At 36.5% G+C, this 16,321-nt stretch overlaps 2 protein-coding genes across 4 annotated transcripts in view; one reads left to right on the top strand and one right to left on the bottom strand.

Annotated features, from left to right (window-relative positions):
• Positions 1–8,041, bottom strand: part of LOC115225787 (zinc finger protein 728-like) — a 17,519-nt gene extending 9,478 nt beyond the window's left edge. The window contains exons 1-2 of one of the 3 annotated variants that reach the window (XR_005004157.1): positions 7,929–8,041; positions 3,010–5,396 (exon numbers count right to left, since the gene is read on the bottom strand). Coding sequence is in view for 2 of the 3 variants with exons in the window: in XM_029796743.2 (XP_029652603.1) it covers positions 3,222–4,832 (1,611 nt within the window). In the remaining variant the exon portion in view is untranslated. Of the gene's footprint in view, positions 1–2,056; positions 5,397–7,750; positions 7,909–7,928 lie in introns of those variants that run through there. The other 2 variants (XM_029796743.2, XM_036514593.1) reach the window with 2 other exon arrangements.
• A 1,502-nt stretch (positions 8,042–9,543) lies between these two features.
• Positions 9,544–16,084, top strand: LOC115225678 (zinc finger protein 91-like). The gene is made up of 3 exons (XM_029796594.2): positions 9,544–9,597; positions 12,975–13,765; positions 13,796–16,084. The coding sequence occupies exons 2-3, from the start codon at positions 13,390–13,392 to the stop codon at positions 14,803–14,805; spliced, it is 1,386 nt and encodes a 461-aa protein (XP_029652454.2). The 5' UTR covers positions 9,544–9,597; positions 12,975–13,389; the 3' UTR covers positions 14,806–16,084.
• The last annotated feature ends 237 nt before the right edge of the window (positions 16,085–16,321 follow it).

Genomic DNA, 16,321 nt, shown 5'->3' on the forward strand with positions numbered 1-16,321 from the left:
ACCTTGTGCCAAAATTTGAAATCAATACTTAAATTAAAGTCAATATCTGTATGTAATTATGTTATCAAATTCACAACACTGGAAACAGTAAGCGCAACAGATAAATATTGGTTTTAAATTTTGGCACAATGTCAACAATTTCGGAGGAGGGGGTAAGTTGATTATATCTACCCTAGTCCACAACTGGTACTTATTTTATTGACCCCGAAAGCATAACAGGCAAAGTCGACCTCAGCGGAATTTGAACGCGGAACGTGAAAACGAACGAAATACCGCCAAGCATTTTGCCTGACGTGATAACAATTCTGCCTGTTCGCCGCCTTTTTTGCATCTGTTTCATATTATTAACCTGTTGAATCGTTGGCACGCTGGGTCAAATGCTTAGCTACTTTTTGTTTGTTGTTATCGCCTGAAATCAAAATCTACCGAGGTCGACTTTGCCTTTCATGCTCCTGGGGTTCGATGAAATAAGTACTAGTTGAGATTGTATTCAACTATATTCCCACCCCGAAACTGCTAGCCTTATATAAAAACGTGAAACGGATATTAAAAATTCTTTGTCTTTTTTTGTTCTGATGCTTCTTAAGGAAAAAGAATTAGTTATCGCTGCCTTCTGTGATCTAGATCTCGTAGGCGAAGGTAACGAATACGTACACCTGGTGTTTAGGAGTTTTTGTTATACCGAAAACGGGTGTTGTGCGTATTCTTTACCTCCCCCATATCGTGTGCACCAAAAGCTGTCATATGAATATAATGAACAGGGGCGGACCCGAGGGGCACATGTCCCCTTCAAGGAAAAGTGCGCGTACATTTCTCCTGGAAGTGTATTCCCGTCTGATCTTGTGCCCTCCCTTTGAAAAATTCCTGAAACCGCACCTGTTGAATTTATGGAATTTCATCAACTTCAGTTTCTATCATAATTTATTTATACTTTTACCGTAACACTAAACTTCAGGTTAGCTAACAACACATACTTGCATTATAATTTGAAGAAAGCAAGTCGATGGGGCACTAAAGTGTAGTTATACGTCTGTTTTCATACCTGTATTTGTATAACTGTTGCTGTTATTTCATTGTACGCATGATATTGTTATTTTCTATCGGGTTTGTTTGGGAGAAATTTGTTTTTTATTATGATCAAGTTCGTCGATAAACTCCCTATTTTGTATTCACGGTAAAGGAATCATATTTACCTACTGTTTCTTAATATATATTTTTTCTTTCTATATTATGTGATTGTGTTTCGTTTGGGCGATTGTATATCTTATCGGCTAAATTGAGTATTATGTCTATGTGGTAATCTTAGGAGTGGCTGTGTGGTAAGTAGCTTGCTTACAAACCACATGGTTCCGGGTTCAGTCCCACTGCGTGGCACCTTACGCAAGTGTCTTCTACTATAGACTGTGTTTTTTTTTCTCAGTGGAGTCCAACTCAGCAAAAATTATTTAAAAAAAAATATCAGTCAGATCATTCTAATTTTTTTTTGATTTTTTGCATTTTATACTTACAACTTTTTTCTAAGATAAAATAGTAGTACACAAATTTTGGGTTTTTTTATAGTGTCTTTATGTCTCATTGCAATAAAAATAAAATATACAAGTTAAAGTAAATTTTGATCAGTTTTTTAATCTAAAAAAGCGATAATCCTTTTCTCTTTTGAAGCTTCTTGTTTCAAAAGGTCGCGAAAGTAGAGAGGAAGCTGAGTCAATTGACTCTTTTGTCATTTTGTGGGTAAATGAAAACTTGAAAAATGTTACCAAGTTTTAATTTTGTTTTTGATGAATCAACAAAAATCTAGCAATGAATTTAATAACAAAATTATATTCTAGTTTACTTGTTTATGTGAATTTCTTAAAAATTATTTTAAAGCAATGGAATTAATAAATGGATAAAAATGTTACCTTTTAACCACACAAAATCAAATTCACTGCTAAAGAATTCTGAATAGTGGTCACATGATTAAATTCCATGAGGTAATAGTGACTTTTGACCTCTGAATAGGCAGTTAAGAATTTAAGCAGGATAAAGAATTGCTTTACTACTCCCTGTTTTGACCTTTTTTTTTTTTTCTCTTTTCACTCCCTAGAAAACAGCAGGTGAGTTGTCTATCTTTTGAATTCCCCAAAGGCATGCAAGTATATTTGCTTTCTTTAGTGGTCCTACAATGCCAATCCTTTTATTAATAGCTGCTGATCAATTCAATTCATTCTAATTACAGAAGTGTTCTCTTGGACAGTCAGAAGCAAATCTTTTTCTGCATTTTGTGTCTGTTTAGGGATCAAAAACCATAATTCATTCATGCAACCACAACCCAGAGGGAAACAGAAAAATAAATTCATAGGAAAGTTAAGATAATAAATAATTAACTTTACATGAAACCAAAATTTATTTATTATAGAAAAGGAAGGCATGCAATGCATCCGTTCCATACATAGATGCCTCGTGTCTGTAGTGCTGACCACTTCCCAGCACCCACACCACACTCAATCTTCAATAGTATCACCACACATGAGTAGTCGCATGTTACAGATGCACACACACTTACACACCCAGACTTGTTAAAAACTTTACAAAGTCACTGCCCCCTCCCCATTCACACACACGCTTTTCAGTTAGGGGGTCACCTTCAATGTATTATCAGCCTTTTTTCCAACCTCCTTTTCTAATCAGTTGCCATGCTTGATTGCTAAATCTACAGATTTTTCTAATTCTCTCTTATTCCTTTCGGTTGAAAGGCTTGAAACATAGTCTTTTTCATTTTTCATATTCCCAAATGTCAAACTTAATACACCTGCTTGTTGTTCAAACACCTGTCTTCATTTTTTGTTTTTTCTATAAATTTCATTTATATATACATATATATATATATATATATATATATTTGTAATATTCTAGGTTTCATAGAATGAGTTTTGACATCAATAAGGTTATTCTTCTCTTTTGCAATTAATAAACATTTTTTTTTTTTCATAGAGTGATTTACAATTGATACCACATGAGTTTCTCTACATGTTGTGTAGTTGAGTGACTATCTCTTGAGTATGCTTTACCACAAATATCACAGTGTCATGGTTTCTCTTCATGTCTGGTGAAGATATCTCCATCAGAGAAGGATTAATCAAAGACATCTGAGTGATACAGCCTTTCCCCAAGAGAGTGATTTACAACAGTTGATCCAGGATGAATGTTTTGTTGAAGTATTTCAGTGGGAAAAGGATTTCCTACAAACACAGTGGTTCTCCAGTGTGTCTAAGTCTGTGGTTTTTTAACAAACAATTTTCAAAGAATGATTCATGGCAGATATCACATTGATATGGTTTCTCACCTGTATGATAAAGCTTGTGTTTTTTTAAGAAACGATTTTCTGAGAATGATTTACCACAGATATTACAGTGGTATGGATGTTCTCCTGTGTGATTAAGCTTGTGTTTTTTTAAGAACCGATTTTCTGAGAACGATTTACCACAAATGTCACAGTGAAAAGGTTTCTCGCCTGTATGAGTACGTTTATGAACTTTCAAGTTACTACTTACAGTGAATGTTTTACCACAAATATCACAATTATATGGTGAATCTCCTGTATGAATGTACATATGTCTATTTAAGTTACTAGCAATGGAAAACGATTTACCACAGATATCACAGCGATGTGGCTTCTCTCCTGTGTGAATACGTTTGTGTTGAATTATGTTACTTTCAATAGTAGATGAATAACCACAAATATCGCACTGATATGGTTTCTCTCCTGTGTGAATGCGCGAGTGTTTTTTCAAGGAACTTCTTACAGAGAATGATTTACCACAGACATCACAGCGATATGGTTTCTCTCCTGTATGACTGCGTATGTGATTGGTTAAAGCTCTACTTTGAGAGAACGATTTACCGCAGATATCACATTGATGTGGCTTCCCTTTAGTGTGGATCTGTTTGTGATCACTGAAGACACTTTTATCAGAGAATGACTGACCGCAAATGTTACAGTGAAATGGTTTTTCTCCAGTATGGATCAGTTTATGTTTGGTAAAGGAACCCCTGAAGAAGAAAGATTTCCCACACATATCACAGTGATAAGGTTTCCCTCCTGTATGAACATAAGCATGCGCATTCAAGGCACTTCTTTCAGAAAAGCCATCACCGCAAACATGACAGTGGTAAGGTTTCTCTCCTGTATGAACATATCCATGAGCAACTAAAGCACATTTTTGAGAAAATCCATCACCACAAATATCACAGTAATATGGTTTCTTTCCTGTATGAATATACTTATGAGCAGCTAAGAGGTTGTTTTGGCAGAATGATTCACCACAAATGTCACAGTGATATGGTTTTTCACCAGTATGGGTTCGTACATGTTGTGCTAAAGTATATGCTTGAGAGAATAATTTATTACAGACATCACATTTATAGGGTTTTTCTCCTGTGTGACTAGTTATATGTCTAGTTAAGTGAATAATCTGAGAGAATGATATACCACAGATATCACAGCGATACGGTTTCTCCCCTGTATGAATACGTTTGTGTTTAGTTAAAGTACTCCCATCGGAGAATGAATTACCACAGATATCACAATGATGTGGCTTTGCTCCAGTATGAACATAGTTGTGTCTAGCTAAATGATGTTTATGAGAAAAGGATTTACCACAGATGTCACAACTATATGGTTTCTTTTCTCCCGTGTGGCTATATTTGTGTGAAGCTAAACTATCTGCACGCGAGAATGATTTACCACATATGTTGCAGTAATGGCATCGGTGTTTGGTGAGTGTAACGGCCTTAGAAAAGGACTTTTTACAGATATTGCAGGTGTATAATTTTTGCATTGTTTTTGCCATGTTTTTACAAAAACACTCATTCTTTTAACCCATTAATATTCAGATTACTTTGTCAAATGCAATGCTTATTTATTCAATTTTGAATTAATCATGCATTATATTGTAGCTTCAAAATTTCAATGACGTGTGTGTTTATTTTTGGGTGATAGAGGCTAATCTAAAACAGGTAGACTATTTGGGGCCAGATATGGCTGGTTTAAACCACCTAAAGGGTTATGTGTCTCAAATATTGTTTCGATATTTTTTCTCTCACCATAATAAATTAGCAGTTTTCTTATTTCTGTTTTTATAGTTCGTTGGTAACAAATATTTCTTTTGCTATATTGCCATCATTTGTGATCTGTCAATATCCAAAGATGGTGCAAATTGCTTTGTAAATTTATCCCTATTTGGAAAAGAGAAATTTTCTAGGAATCACAGGACTAAAGAAACAGTTTACCATCCGTTTACATAAAAAAGGGTTTTATGTTTCTTCTGCACAACATTTTCCTTTAATCTTGAGAAGATGGTAATGGTGATGCTTCTGAAGTTAACGATTCTCTTCTCTCAATGTCATCTGATGTTCTGAAACAATAAACAAACAAAATAACATATATGAGGTGCATTCCAGAAGTTTTGAGATTTTTTAAAAGGAGATGCGGTTACAACTCGCTTAGATTATTGTAATTTTAGTATCTCATTACTATCAGTGGTGGGCATGGTTTGTTTAGTGGATTGGCACTTTCACTAACTTTGGAAACCATTAGCAGACCAATTAGACGTTTGTTCCGGTCTGTTGTGGGCATGTCTCGAAGAGCCCATCAGGCACACTATTGGCTGACTACGTGTACACATGATTGGTCGATGCAGCAGCAGCAGAGAGTGCAATTCTGCAGTTTTGAGTTGTGTTCACTTACGATGTTGTCGCATTACAGACAGTCGTACAGTGTCACTGACAGTGGTGTGTATTATCAGCTTATCAAGTTATCATTATGGAAGGTGAAGACATTTTTGTTCAAGCTGAGGATGAAGGTCCAGTTTAGGAGTCTGCAACAGCTGTGGATGAGGCAGAGGTCACTCAGGTGTAGAGCCAAAGGTTGTGTAATGTTTAAGACTTTAGCAACAGCATGACATCATAGTTGTGTTGGCCGTTTTCGTTTTTTGTTTATAAATGTCTTACATTTTTTTCATTGGTCAATTTTACTGTCCATACATCGATTCTAATCTTTGTGATAAGTTTCTTTTCCATGAAGAAAGTTTCTTAGAATCAGGTTTATAAAAACCCTGATTTTTGGGAAATTATTCAGTGACCTTTGATTTGCCATATGGGACCTTGGCTTTGGTCAGCCCGAGGCTATTGTAGAAGACACTTGCCCAAGGTGCCATGCAGTGAGACTAAACCCAGAATCATGTGATTGGAAGGTAAGCTTCTTACCACACAGCCACACGTGCACCCCGTAGGAGAAATTATGATAAACATGTTTATATCATTTAACCCGTACCCCGTCCTAGCGCGGGAAACGGACGTTAAACGATGATAATGATGATGTACGTTTCACCGTTGTAGTTGTTTGGAACCCCAGCACTGGACGTTTGAAATGCCATTGGGCAGAAGTCTGCTTTAAATGCACAAAATAACCCTTCATAACTTTTTCATTTTGAGGAATTTTCAGAAACTTTTTGCGAATTTCGATTGTGTAAATATGATTATGCAAAACAAAAGGAAAAAAAAAGATTTTTTGTGTGATTTAAGGGGGTATTTAGCTGTTATTTTTAGCCCATCTCACGACAACCAAAATACCCACCTCCTTCGTTTGTCAATCTGACGTATCGATGTTTTTCAATATCTTTCTCGTCATAAATATATTGAATAGTCTATTGATGGGATTTAATAAAAAAAATAAAATTATGACTGTCCATATTTGAAATTGAATTAAATTTATTTTTCATAGTCGAATGAATTCCCGTGTGTAGAATACAAATTCGCAAACATTTTCTGAAAATCCCCAAAAATAAAGAGTTATGAAGTGGGTATCTGGCGTGCTTAAAGAGAATTCCTCCACACATCTTACTGTTTGTCGAAGATGACCAGTTTGCAGAATGTATTTAGGACACGAAGATAATATAGAAGCTTGCCATGCAACAGAGGTTTGTGTTAAAAATTATGATAGAAGAGCAAATGTGGGAGGGAAAATGACGATAAACAAGTTTATGGCATTTGTTGAGGATTGTTGTTGCTTGAAATCTGCTCTGGATGTTCCGAGTGCAATCGGAGGCTGAACCACAACAGACCATCGATGGTATTATTCTTTATTGCATTAAGTGATGCAGTGAAAAAGTATTTCCTGGTTTGTTGTGAATCACTCGGAACATCCAGGATTGTGGTTCCCAACAAACACAACAGTGAAACATACACAGGAAGATTAATGATATAAACTAGGGTTTATCGTGATTTCTTATATACAAATGTGTGTCTGAAGGTGCATGATTGCCCAGTGGTTAGGGTGCTGCACTCATGATCGCTGGACCGTGGGTTCAATCCCTGGATGCGTTGTGTTCTTCGTTTCTTGGTTCTCTGCCATCAATTCGAGACCAGATGTTTGGTAAGACTATACAACTGTTCGGGTAAGGTCGATCTGATGGGGTGAGTGAGCTAATTAATGAACACCACATACATTTGATCATTCCCCAAAAAATCATTTGCGCAAAAACTGAACAATTCAGACGTTGTCGAGAGATTCCACCACACATACACACACATATATATATATATATAATGACGATCTTTGGTTTATATATATATATATATATATAAACCAAAGATTGTCAATTTTCTGCTGCAAAATCGTAAGGAAGACCATCTAAAATGGTATCTCTAGAGAATTTAATTAATAAAGCATGTATTTTAAAGTTATGGGGGCAAAACAAAGTGTAATTACGGTTCTGTATTCTCCTCTGAGTAAATGGAGAAAGGGTCCTCGTGAAAGGAGTGCAACAAAGGGAGAGGTCGTCGTCGCTTTGCCAGGTGAGCAGAAGCATTATCAGGAACGATGCAGGAGATAAATATAATATAGGAAATAAATATTATGAAACCGTGGATAAGCATGATTACTTTACCATGACGTACAAAGTGGACGATTTCTGCGATGAACGGGATTAGGATTAAAGAATTTTTCTTAAAATAATCTTCGGAGCATCAAAGAACCCATGTCTGTTTGCGCATGCGCATGACGAAATGTTTTCTATTGACAAATAAGTACACATAGACACAACTACAGTTTAGGGCCCCATCAATTTTATTTCTTCCTAATTTGAATATCTTTTTTTTTTTTACTTGTCTTAGTCATTAGACTGCGACCATGCTGGAACATACTGTCTTGAAGGGTTTTAATCGAATAAATCGACCCCAGTACTTAAAAAAAATTCTTTTTAAAGTCTGGTGCTTATTATATTAGTCTTTTATTGCTGAAACGCTAAGTAACAAAGACGTAAACAAACCAGCACCAGGTATCAAGCAGTGTTAGAGGACAAAAACATAAACGCAGGTGTGGCTCTATGGTAAGCAACTTGCCTACTGTGGTCTTGAGCCATGTGAGTCTATTCGGTAGACGGAAACTGAAAGACTGTCGTGTGTGTATATAAAGGTAAGGTAAAGACCCCCTTCGGTCATGAATGACCATGGGATTGCACCTAGAAAGTTACCCTCCTAGACACAAGTCCGGGCAAGGTTGTTTATGGAAGACCAGCAGTCGCCCATGCATACCAGCCTCCCCTCTCCACGCCACCAGTGTTATCCAAGGGAAAGACAAAGGTCGATACGGCTTGGCACCTGTGACGTCGCAACTCATTTCTACAGCTGAGTGAACTGGAGCAACGTGAAATAAAGTGCCTTGCTCGAGAACACAACACGCAGCCCGGTCCGGGATTCGAGCTCACAACCTCACGATCGTAAGCTCATATATATACGAGAGAGAGAGATTCGTATTTGTCTCCCGCAATCACTTGACAACTGGTACTTAATTTATCGACCCCGAAACGATGAAAGGTAAAGTTGACCTCGGCGGAATTTGAACTCAGAACGTAGCGGCAGACGAAATACTGCCAAGCATTTCTCCCGTCCTGCTCGTCGCCTTTTTCCTGAAAGAAAATTACCAGAGAACTTTCTTCCGAATCTTTCTGTTAACAATTGCAATCTGTTCATTGCAGGTTGAATGCTGAGTCAAATCGAAAGAAAACCGTTTATTCGTTTCTTTTCGTCATTGAGTATTGGGGTGGTTGTGAGGTGTGCTAAAAATAACAGCTAAATAAGATGTTTTGAGTAAATCTTTTAAACTAACATAAATATTTAGTTACATGCGACATAACACGTGTTGTTGGATCTTTTCGGTTTGAACGGCACTCTACAGAAATTATCAAAATTTACTCCAGGTTAATAATTAAGGTCCCTTTAAGCCCTAAACTATAAAAGATGCTGAAGGACTTGTTAGAAGTTGAAAGTAGAGTTAACTCCCCTTGTCCCGATTCTCTTCATTTCCTGCTTTTGTTTCGTCTCTTAATTATGCGATCGGTTTCACTTTACAACTGATATTTATAAGAAAACCCACTTAAATATACGCATGATTGGTAATTAGTTGTGTAAAGAAATAGACATAGCATTCTTTATTATGTTGACCTGAAAAATATTAATTCAACGTTTGCTGTAAAAATCTCTTGAAGCTGTCCAAGTCTTGAAGTTCTGACCAACATATTGTCACATCTTTCTAATTAGCTTTCCCCAAGTTAATATGTAAGTATCATATTTATATAAACATTTATATTGTATTCGCGTTATTTTACGTAATTCCGTTTGTTTTGATTCACTAGAATTTCAAATGGACAAGATTCTCTGGAAGATAACATTTTCGTCTGTAATAAAGATAAACAATTCATACATTTATATCTTTATATATTTATATGTTGCTGTGGGAGTGTCAGATCTGGTTTTAAACATATAAAGGTACAAATAGTAAAATAAGTGAATATTCGAAACTGAAAATATACCCAGTTTCTGTTAATATACGTTGCGACATAAAAAAAATCATATAACAATAATAATCGTTTCTATTAAAGGCAGAAAGCTCGACATTTTGAGGAGGAGGATGCTCGGCGATTGCATCGACACCAGTACTTGAGCACTTTATTTCATCGACTCTAAAAACATGAAACGGCTTAAAGACAGACGAAAAGCCGCTAAATAATAATAATGGGACGAGATAGGAAAGTAATGGTGATACCGGTGGTTATTTAAGCATTAAGAGCAGTTTTCAAGTGTCTTGAGAAATATATTAAGAATATTGGAACTGCTGTCAGGCTCGAAGTGATCCAGAAGACAGCATCGTTGGGTACAGGTCGCATTCTAAGAAGAGTATTGTCTCTGAGTTAGAGGAGAAGGCAATACTTGAAACCTTTGGTGATTTGTTATTGCCTGCTTTCAAATAAAGAACAACCTCAAATAGAACAGCGAGAATCAAAACAATAATAATAATATTCTAGCAGAAATGTATATCTGTTGAATTACATAATGTATTTGAGCTAAACGATGTGCAAATAATTGGCCTTTTAAATTATGTAGATATTATAGGTGATGGTTAGTCTTATGGGTAAATTTTGATACTTTCACCCACACGATTTTCACTACGAAAAAAAAATCGCATTTTTTGCGTGGAATCAAATAGCCTGAACTAATATGCCGCAAACCCCTTATTTTTGTTCAGAAAATAGTGGGTGGGGTGGGGGAGGAACCAGACTTCCTCCTATCCCGGAATCATTGGAATTGTTTTTTCCTTTGAATGAATTATTTGAATGAATTATGCCACAAAACCTTATTTTTGGTCTGGAAAAGGGGATGAGATGGGGTGGAATCCTCGGAAATTTCACCCCCACACCCGTTAGGAAGTGTACCTGCACAAAGAAAGAAAAAACTGATTTTTTGCATACAATCAAGTACTCTGATCTAACCTGCCAGAACCCCTTATTTTTGTTTGGAAAAAAGGGTTGGGTGGGAAACCAGATCACCCCCACCCACCATATCCTGGAATCATTGGAAATTTTTTTTGTTTTCGTTGAATGAATTACGGTGACCTCCTAATATGCTACAAACCTCATTTTTTGGTCCAGAAAACGGGCAACAGGTCTTGCATGGCTGAGGCAGTAATGCTAGTGCATTAATTACAGTGCACAGTATTGAATATGCCACAAATTAAGGCAGTAAAGCTGAGGCTGCCAACCGATGCATGAGGTATTATATGCTTCGATCCTGCAGGAGCGAAAGTGTGGCATACTGGTGCATTGTAAGGGACAAACAACTTTCCCTATGTATGCATGACTGACCTAAGGTCTTACAGAGACAAGTTATGTTTACAAGGGCGCAGGGAGCATGCAAAACAAACGAGAAAGGCATGTGTTTGGGCATGAACGTGATAGAGTTGGTGTAACAATGTGTGCAGATGTGTGCAGAAGACCAGGCACTTAGGAATGGTGCATGCAAAGAAAGCAATTGCAGACATTGAAAAGGAGGACATTTAGCAGAAACCATGGAATAAAAACAGGTGAACAATGCGTATGCAGTGCAAACATAACAAAATAAAATAAGCAAAAATGACAAACTTGGTTAGAAAGTGTTCTGGTCCTGAAAAGCTAAAAAGTAGCATTTGAAATGCAAAGTAAATTCAAGTCTATGGCCGTTGAAAACGTTGCATGTGTGGGCTCCCATATTATCTTCCAATTTCTGGGCATGTAGCTGTCGAAATGATGCATTTATTGGCTGCCATGGTCGGCAAATTCCTTGTGCGTCTGCAGTGTTGCATTGTTGTGAAGTGCATCATAATGTGGATAGTAGTAGAGAGCTTTTTGTAGCGGGTTGAAGGTGGGTGCATCTTGATGGAGATGAAGGTTGTCATTATTTTGCCTTTGGTCTAGCGACTGTTGATATGAAGACTACAGTTCTTTTTTAAGCTGAGGTAGTGAGGAAAAGATAGCAGCTAATGTAGCTCCACAAGGCAGCAATTCTTTTTTAAACGGGGTCACCAATTTGTAAATTGGTGCCTGTTATGGTGCAACGTCAGGATTACCAATTTGTAACAGTAGAAGTTAATTAGTGTAACGGTTGAGTTACCAATTTGTAAGGGTAGAAGTTTATTTTTGTAATGGTTGAAGTTTAATTTGTAAACAATAGTATGGAACATCTGAGTCGTGATCAGTTTGTAACGATTCTTCATTGATTGCCATTATGTAAAGGTGAAAGAACAGTGATTGAGGTTGTAAAGAAAATATTTATTTTACCATTATATTGTAAAATACCTTGCCTCAACGGGCAGGTGATAAAATCGTAAAGCACACAAAGTAAAGGTAGATGTAGATTTTCCTTGTATAGTTTGTGTTCTTGTCATTGTGTAGTAGTAATTACAGATAGGAATATTGATGTAAGAGAAAATAAAGTGAGAGTGAGAGAGTGTGGGATGAAACAACTGCTTCGTTGGTGGGTTACCATGGTTGTCCTTTTGTGCTTTTTTCTTCTGAGACAGCGTTTTGTTCAGCCAGTCAGCCAGACTCGGTTTTCAGTAACTGACTTTTGCTTGAGGGGTTCTTGTTTTTATAACTATCCAGAAGGATAGACATATCATTGAGAACAATAGATTTCGTTGGTGGTGCTTGTTATCTTAATTCTAGCTTTTAGTAGTCTAGGAGAGGTTAGAAGGGTCAAGTGGTGAAGACATTATTTTGCTTAGCTAAGGCATCTGGCAAATGTAAACTGCTGTCAGAAAAACTATTGTTTTACCGTGAGAAAAGTGCAGTTGAACTGTTAATTTAAATTTAGCTATCTAGGATTGAATTCACACTATACCTGCATGATTCACAACACACACACACACACACATATATACGTGAGTCAACTAAGAGTCCATAACTCGGAAAAGATGCGTTTGTGTAACTGTCAATGGAGTGGGTATATTATCCAAAGTGTACAGTGTTATAAGTCCATCATGGCTGATCTTACCAATCGGTTTCATGCCAGGTGTACAATGGAGTGTTAGGTAACAATCCAATTATATAACCTTTTGCTCATCTCATTTGAATCTAATTTACTCAACTCTCTTCTTTTATTCTGTTTCTCTTTCATTTCAGAACATCAGATGACATTGACAGAAGAGAATTCTTAACATTACATTCATCATTGCTATTATCTTTTAATGATGAAGGCAAGATGTTATGCTGAACAAATATAATCCTGTTCACATAAATCCCTGGTGGATTACACTGAATTATTTCTTCTGAGTGAGATTGAGAAAGAATTATCTCTGTTTCAATGTGTGGAACATGAAAGAGATGGTTTAGTTTTAATTCAATTTCTACAAATTTACAAAAGAATTTTCACCATCTTCAGATTATCAAGAAAAACCACAGAAGATGAAAATACTGCAGTAGAAACATATTTCTGATGATTAAACTATAGAGACAAAAACAAGAAAATATCTATTGTGACGAGAGAAGAAAAGTTCTACTGAAATGAATTGAAAATTCATTTTTCTTTCCTGAAGAGATGTCAAAAGCGAAAGGAATATTATTGTATGAATGTGACATCTGTAAAAAATCCTTCTCTCAAAAATGCAACCTCACAACTCACAAATATATTCATACAGGAGAAAAACGACATCACTGTGATGTCTGTGGTAAATCGTTTTCACAAAATACTCACTTAACTAGACACAAACGTATTCATACAGGAGAGAAACCATATCACTGTGATATCTGTGGTAGATCATTCGCTGAAGGAAGCAACTTAGCTAAACATAAGTACATTCATACAGGAGAGAAATCACATCGTTGTGACATTTGTGGTAAAACATTCTCTCAGGCAGGTGCCTTAACTACACACAAACGTATTCATACAGGAGACAAACCATATAATTGTGAAGTCTGTGGTAAATCATTCTCTCGAAATAATACCTTGACTATACACAAATATATTCATACAGGACAGAAACCATATAAATGTGATATCTGTGGTAAATCATTCTCTCAAAGTGATACCTTAAATAAGCACAAATATATTCATACAGGTGAGAAACCATATCATTGTAAAATCTGTGGAGAATCATTCTCTCAATATAATCTCTTAAATCGACACAGAAGCATTCATACTGGCCAGAAACCATACGACTGTGATATTTGTGGTAAATCATTCCCTGAAGGAAGCAGCTTAGCTAAGCACATACTCATTCATACAGGAGAGAAACAATATCACTGTGATATCTGTGGGCAATCCTTTTCACAAAAACCTCACTTAAACAACCACAAGCGCATTCATACAGGAGAGAAACCGTATTGCTGTGATATCTGTGGCAAATCATTCTCTCATACAGGTAGCTTAACTACACACAAATACACACACACGGGAGAGAAACCATATCGTTGTGATGTCTGTGGTAAATCATTCTCTCAGAAAAGTAATCTATCCACACACAAATATATTCATACTGGAGAGAAGCCATATCACTGTGATATCTGTGGTAAATCATTCTCTGGAGGAAGTACCTTAACAAACCACAAACGTAGTCATACAGGTGACAAACCATTTCATTGTGATATCTGTGGTAAATCATTCTCTAAAAATGATACTTTGACCAAACATATCCGCATTCATACAGGAGAGAAACCATATCCGTGCGACGTCTGTGGCAAATCATTCTCAAAAAATAGTCATTTAACTAGACACAAACATACTCATACAAGAGAGAAACCATATCGCTCTGATATCTATGGTAAATTATTCTCCAAAGAAGGCCACTTAACTAATCACAAACACATTCAAACTGAAGACAGACCATATCACTGTGGTATTTGTGGTAAATCATTCTCTGAACAAAGCAGCTTAACGAGGCATAAACGTATTTTTAGCAATAATAAATGCTGGACACCAATGTTTAACAAGACAAGTTTGGACGAAGAAGATTAACTTGAATGCATGTGGATAAGGACCAGAATAATGCTTTTCTACTCTTGGCACAAGTCAGTGGGGTATTAAACTGTAGTTATGCCTTTTTTCAGTAAAAGTTAACATTAACGGGGGAGGGGGATAGTCGACTACATTGACCACTGCTCAACTAGCACTTATGTGTGTGTATATATGTATAACATTCCATTTAGAGTCGTCATCAAAAATGGCAGCAACTGAAAGATATATTCATATATTAATAGTTGAAAGTAAGATCCAGAATGATTTTCACATGTTTAAGTGTGTGTGTGTATATATATATATATATATATATATACACACACACACACACTCATACATACATGCAATGAAAAGTAGGTCTGGTGTGATTGTTGAAATACTTGATTGGAGCCAGGCTTTGAATGATGACCAGAATGTAACTGGGAACTTGTCTCTCATGTCAGTTCACAGTGTCTACCTTTCCAGTCTCTGTTGTTGAAAAGCAGACAACCATTCCGAAGTGCATGCATCCCACAATCTGGTTTGCGAGCAGTTTGAGCTGATTCTGTATTTACACCTATTTGTCTACTTCCAGAAATTTTCTCTTATGACAAAATACAGTGAATGATGGAATATGTCTCATGTATATTTGAACTGATAACAAGTTTGTATCCCTACATAACACAGCTTAATGCTGTCACTGCATTTCTTTTCATTTCCAGTGGGCCACAGTCATTGAATGGTGACGGGAATATCATAAGGGTGACCTGTCTCGCATGGGAGTTTGCAGCATCTGCCTTTCTGGTCTCTGTTGTTGAATGGGAGATAACCACCCCAAAAAGCATGCATTCAACAATGTAGTTAAGGGTCACTGTGAGCTGACTCGGTGTATTTACATCTATTTGCCTAACATGAGAAATTTTCTCCATGACAAAATACGGTGAATGGGTTTCTTATGGGTTCAAATTTGCTACAAAAGTTTGTTTTAGTGTGCGTATGTGCAGTTTACTTCACAACAACATTAGCAGATGCAGTCTTAATAAAAGAAGGCAGAGATTAGTATTATCATAGATAATAGTATTAGTAATAATGAAGAATTATTAGATATACATCTTTTCAGTGTTTCTCAAACTTTATTCTGCATTCCACATCAACATCTGTTCACTGTCCTCCCTCCGTGATTTATTCTTTTACTTGTTTCAGTCATGTGGCTGTGGCCATCCTGGAGCACCGTCCTAAAGGGTTTTTTAGTCAAAGAAATCAACTCCAGGACTTATTCTTTGTAAACCTAGTACTTATTCTATCAGTGTCTTTTGCTGAACTGCTAAGTTACGGGTACATAAACACACCAACATCGGTTGTCAAGCATTGGTTGGGAACAAAGACACACATAAATATTTACATATATATCATCATCATCGTTTAACGTCTGCTTTCCATGCTAGCATGGGTAGGCTTCTTTCAGTTTCAGTCAGCCAATCCACTCACAAGGCTTTGGTCAACCCAAGGCTATAGTTAAAGACACTTGCCTACGGTG

The sequence above is a fragment of the Octopus sinensis genome, linkage group LG28, assembly GCF_006345805.1.
Source record: "Octopus sinensis linkage group LG28, ASM634580v1, whole genome shotgun sequence".
NCBI lineage: Eukaryota > Metazoa > Mollusca > Cephalopoda > Octopoda > Octopodidae > Octopus > Octopus sinensis.

What these genes read in the sequence shown, in the direction of transcription:
- LOC115225678 (XM_029796594.2), top strand. Translation starts at nt 13,390, where the DNA reads ATGTCAAAAGCGAAAGGAATATTATTGTATGAATGTGACATCTGTAAA. An exon ending in CAAACCATATAATTGTGAAG is followed by an intron (nt 13,766 to 13,795) that starts TCTGTGGTAAAT and finishes CTCGAAATAATA; the next exon opens with CCTTGACTATACACAAATAT.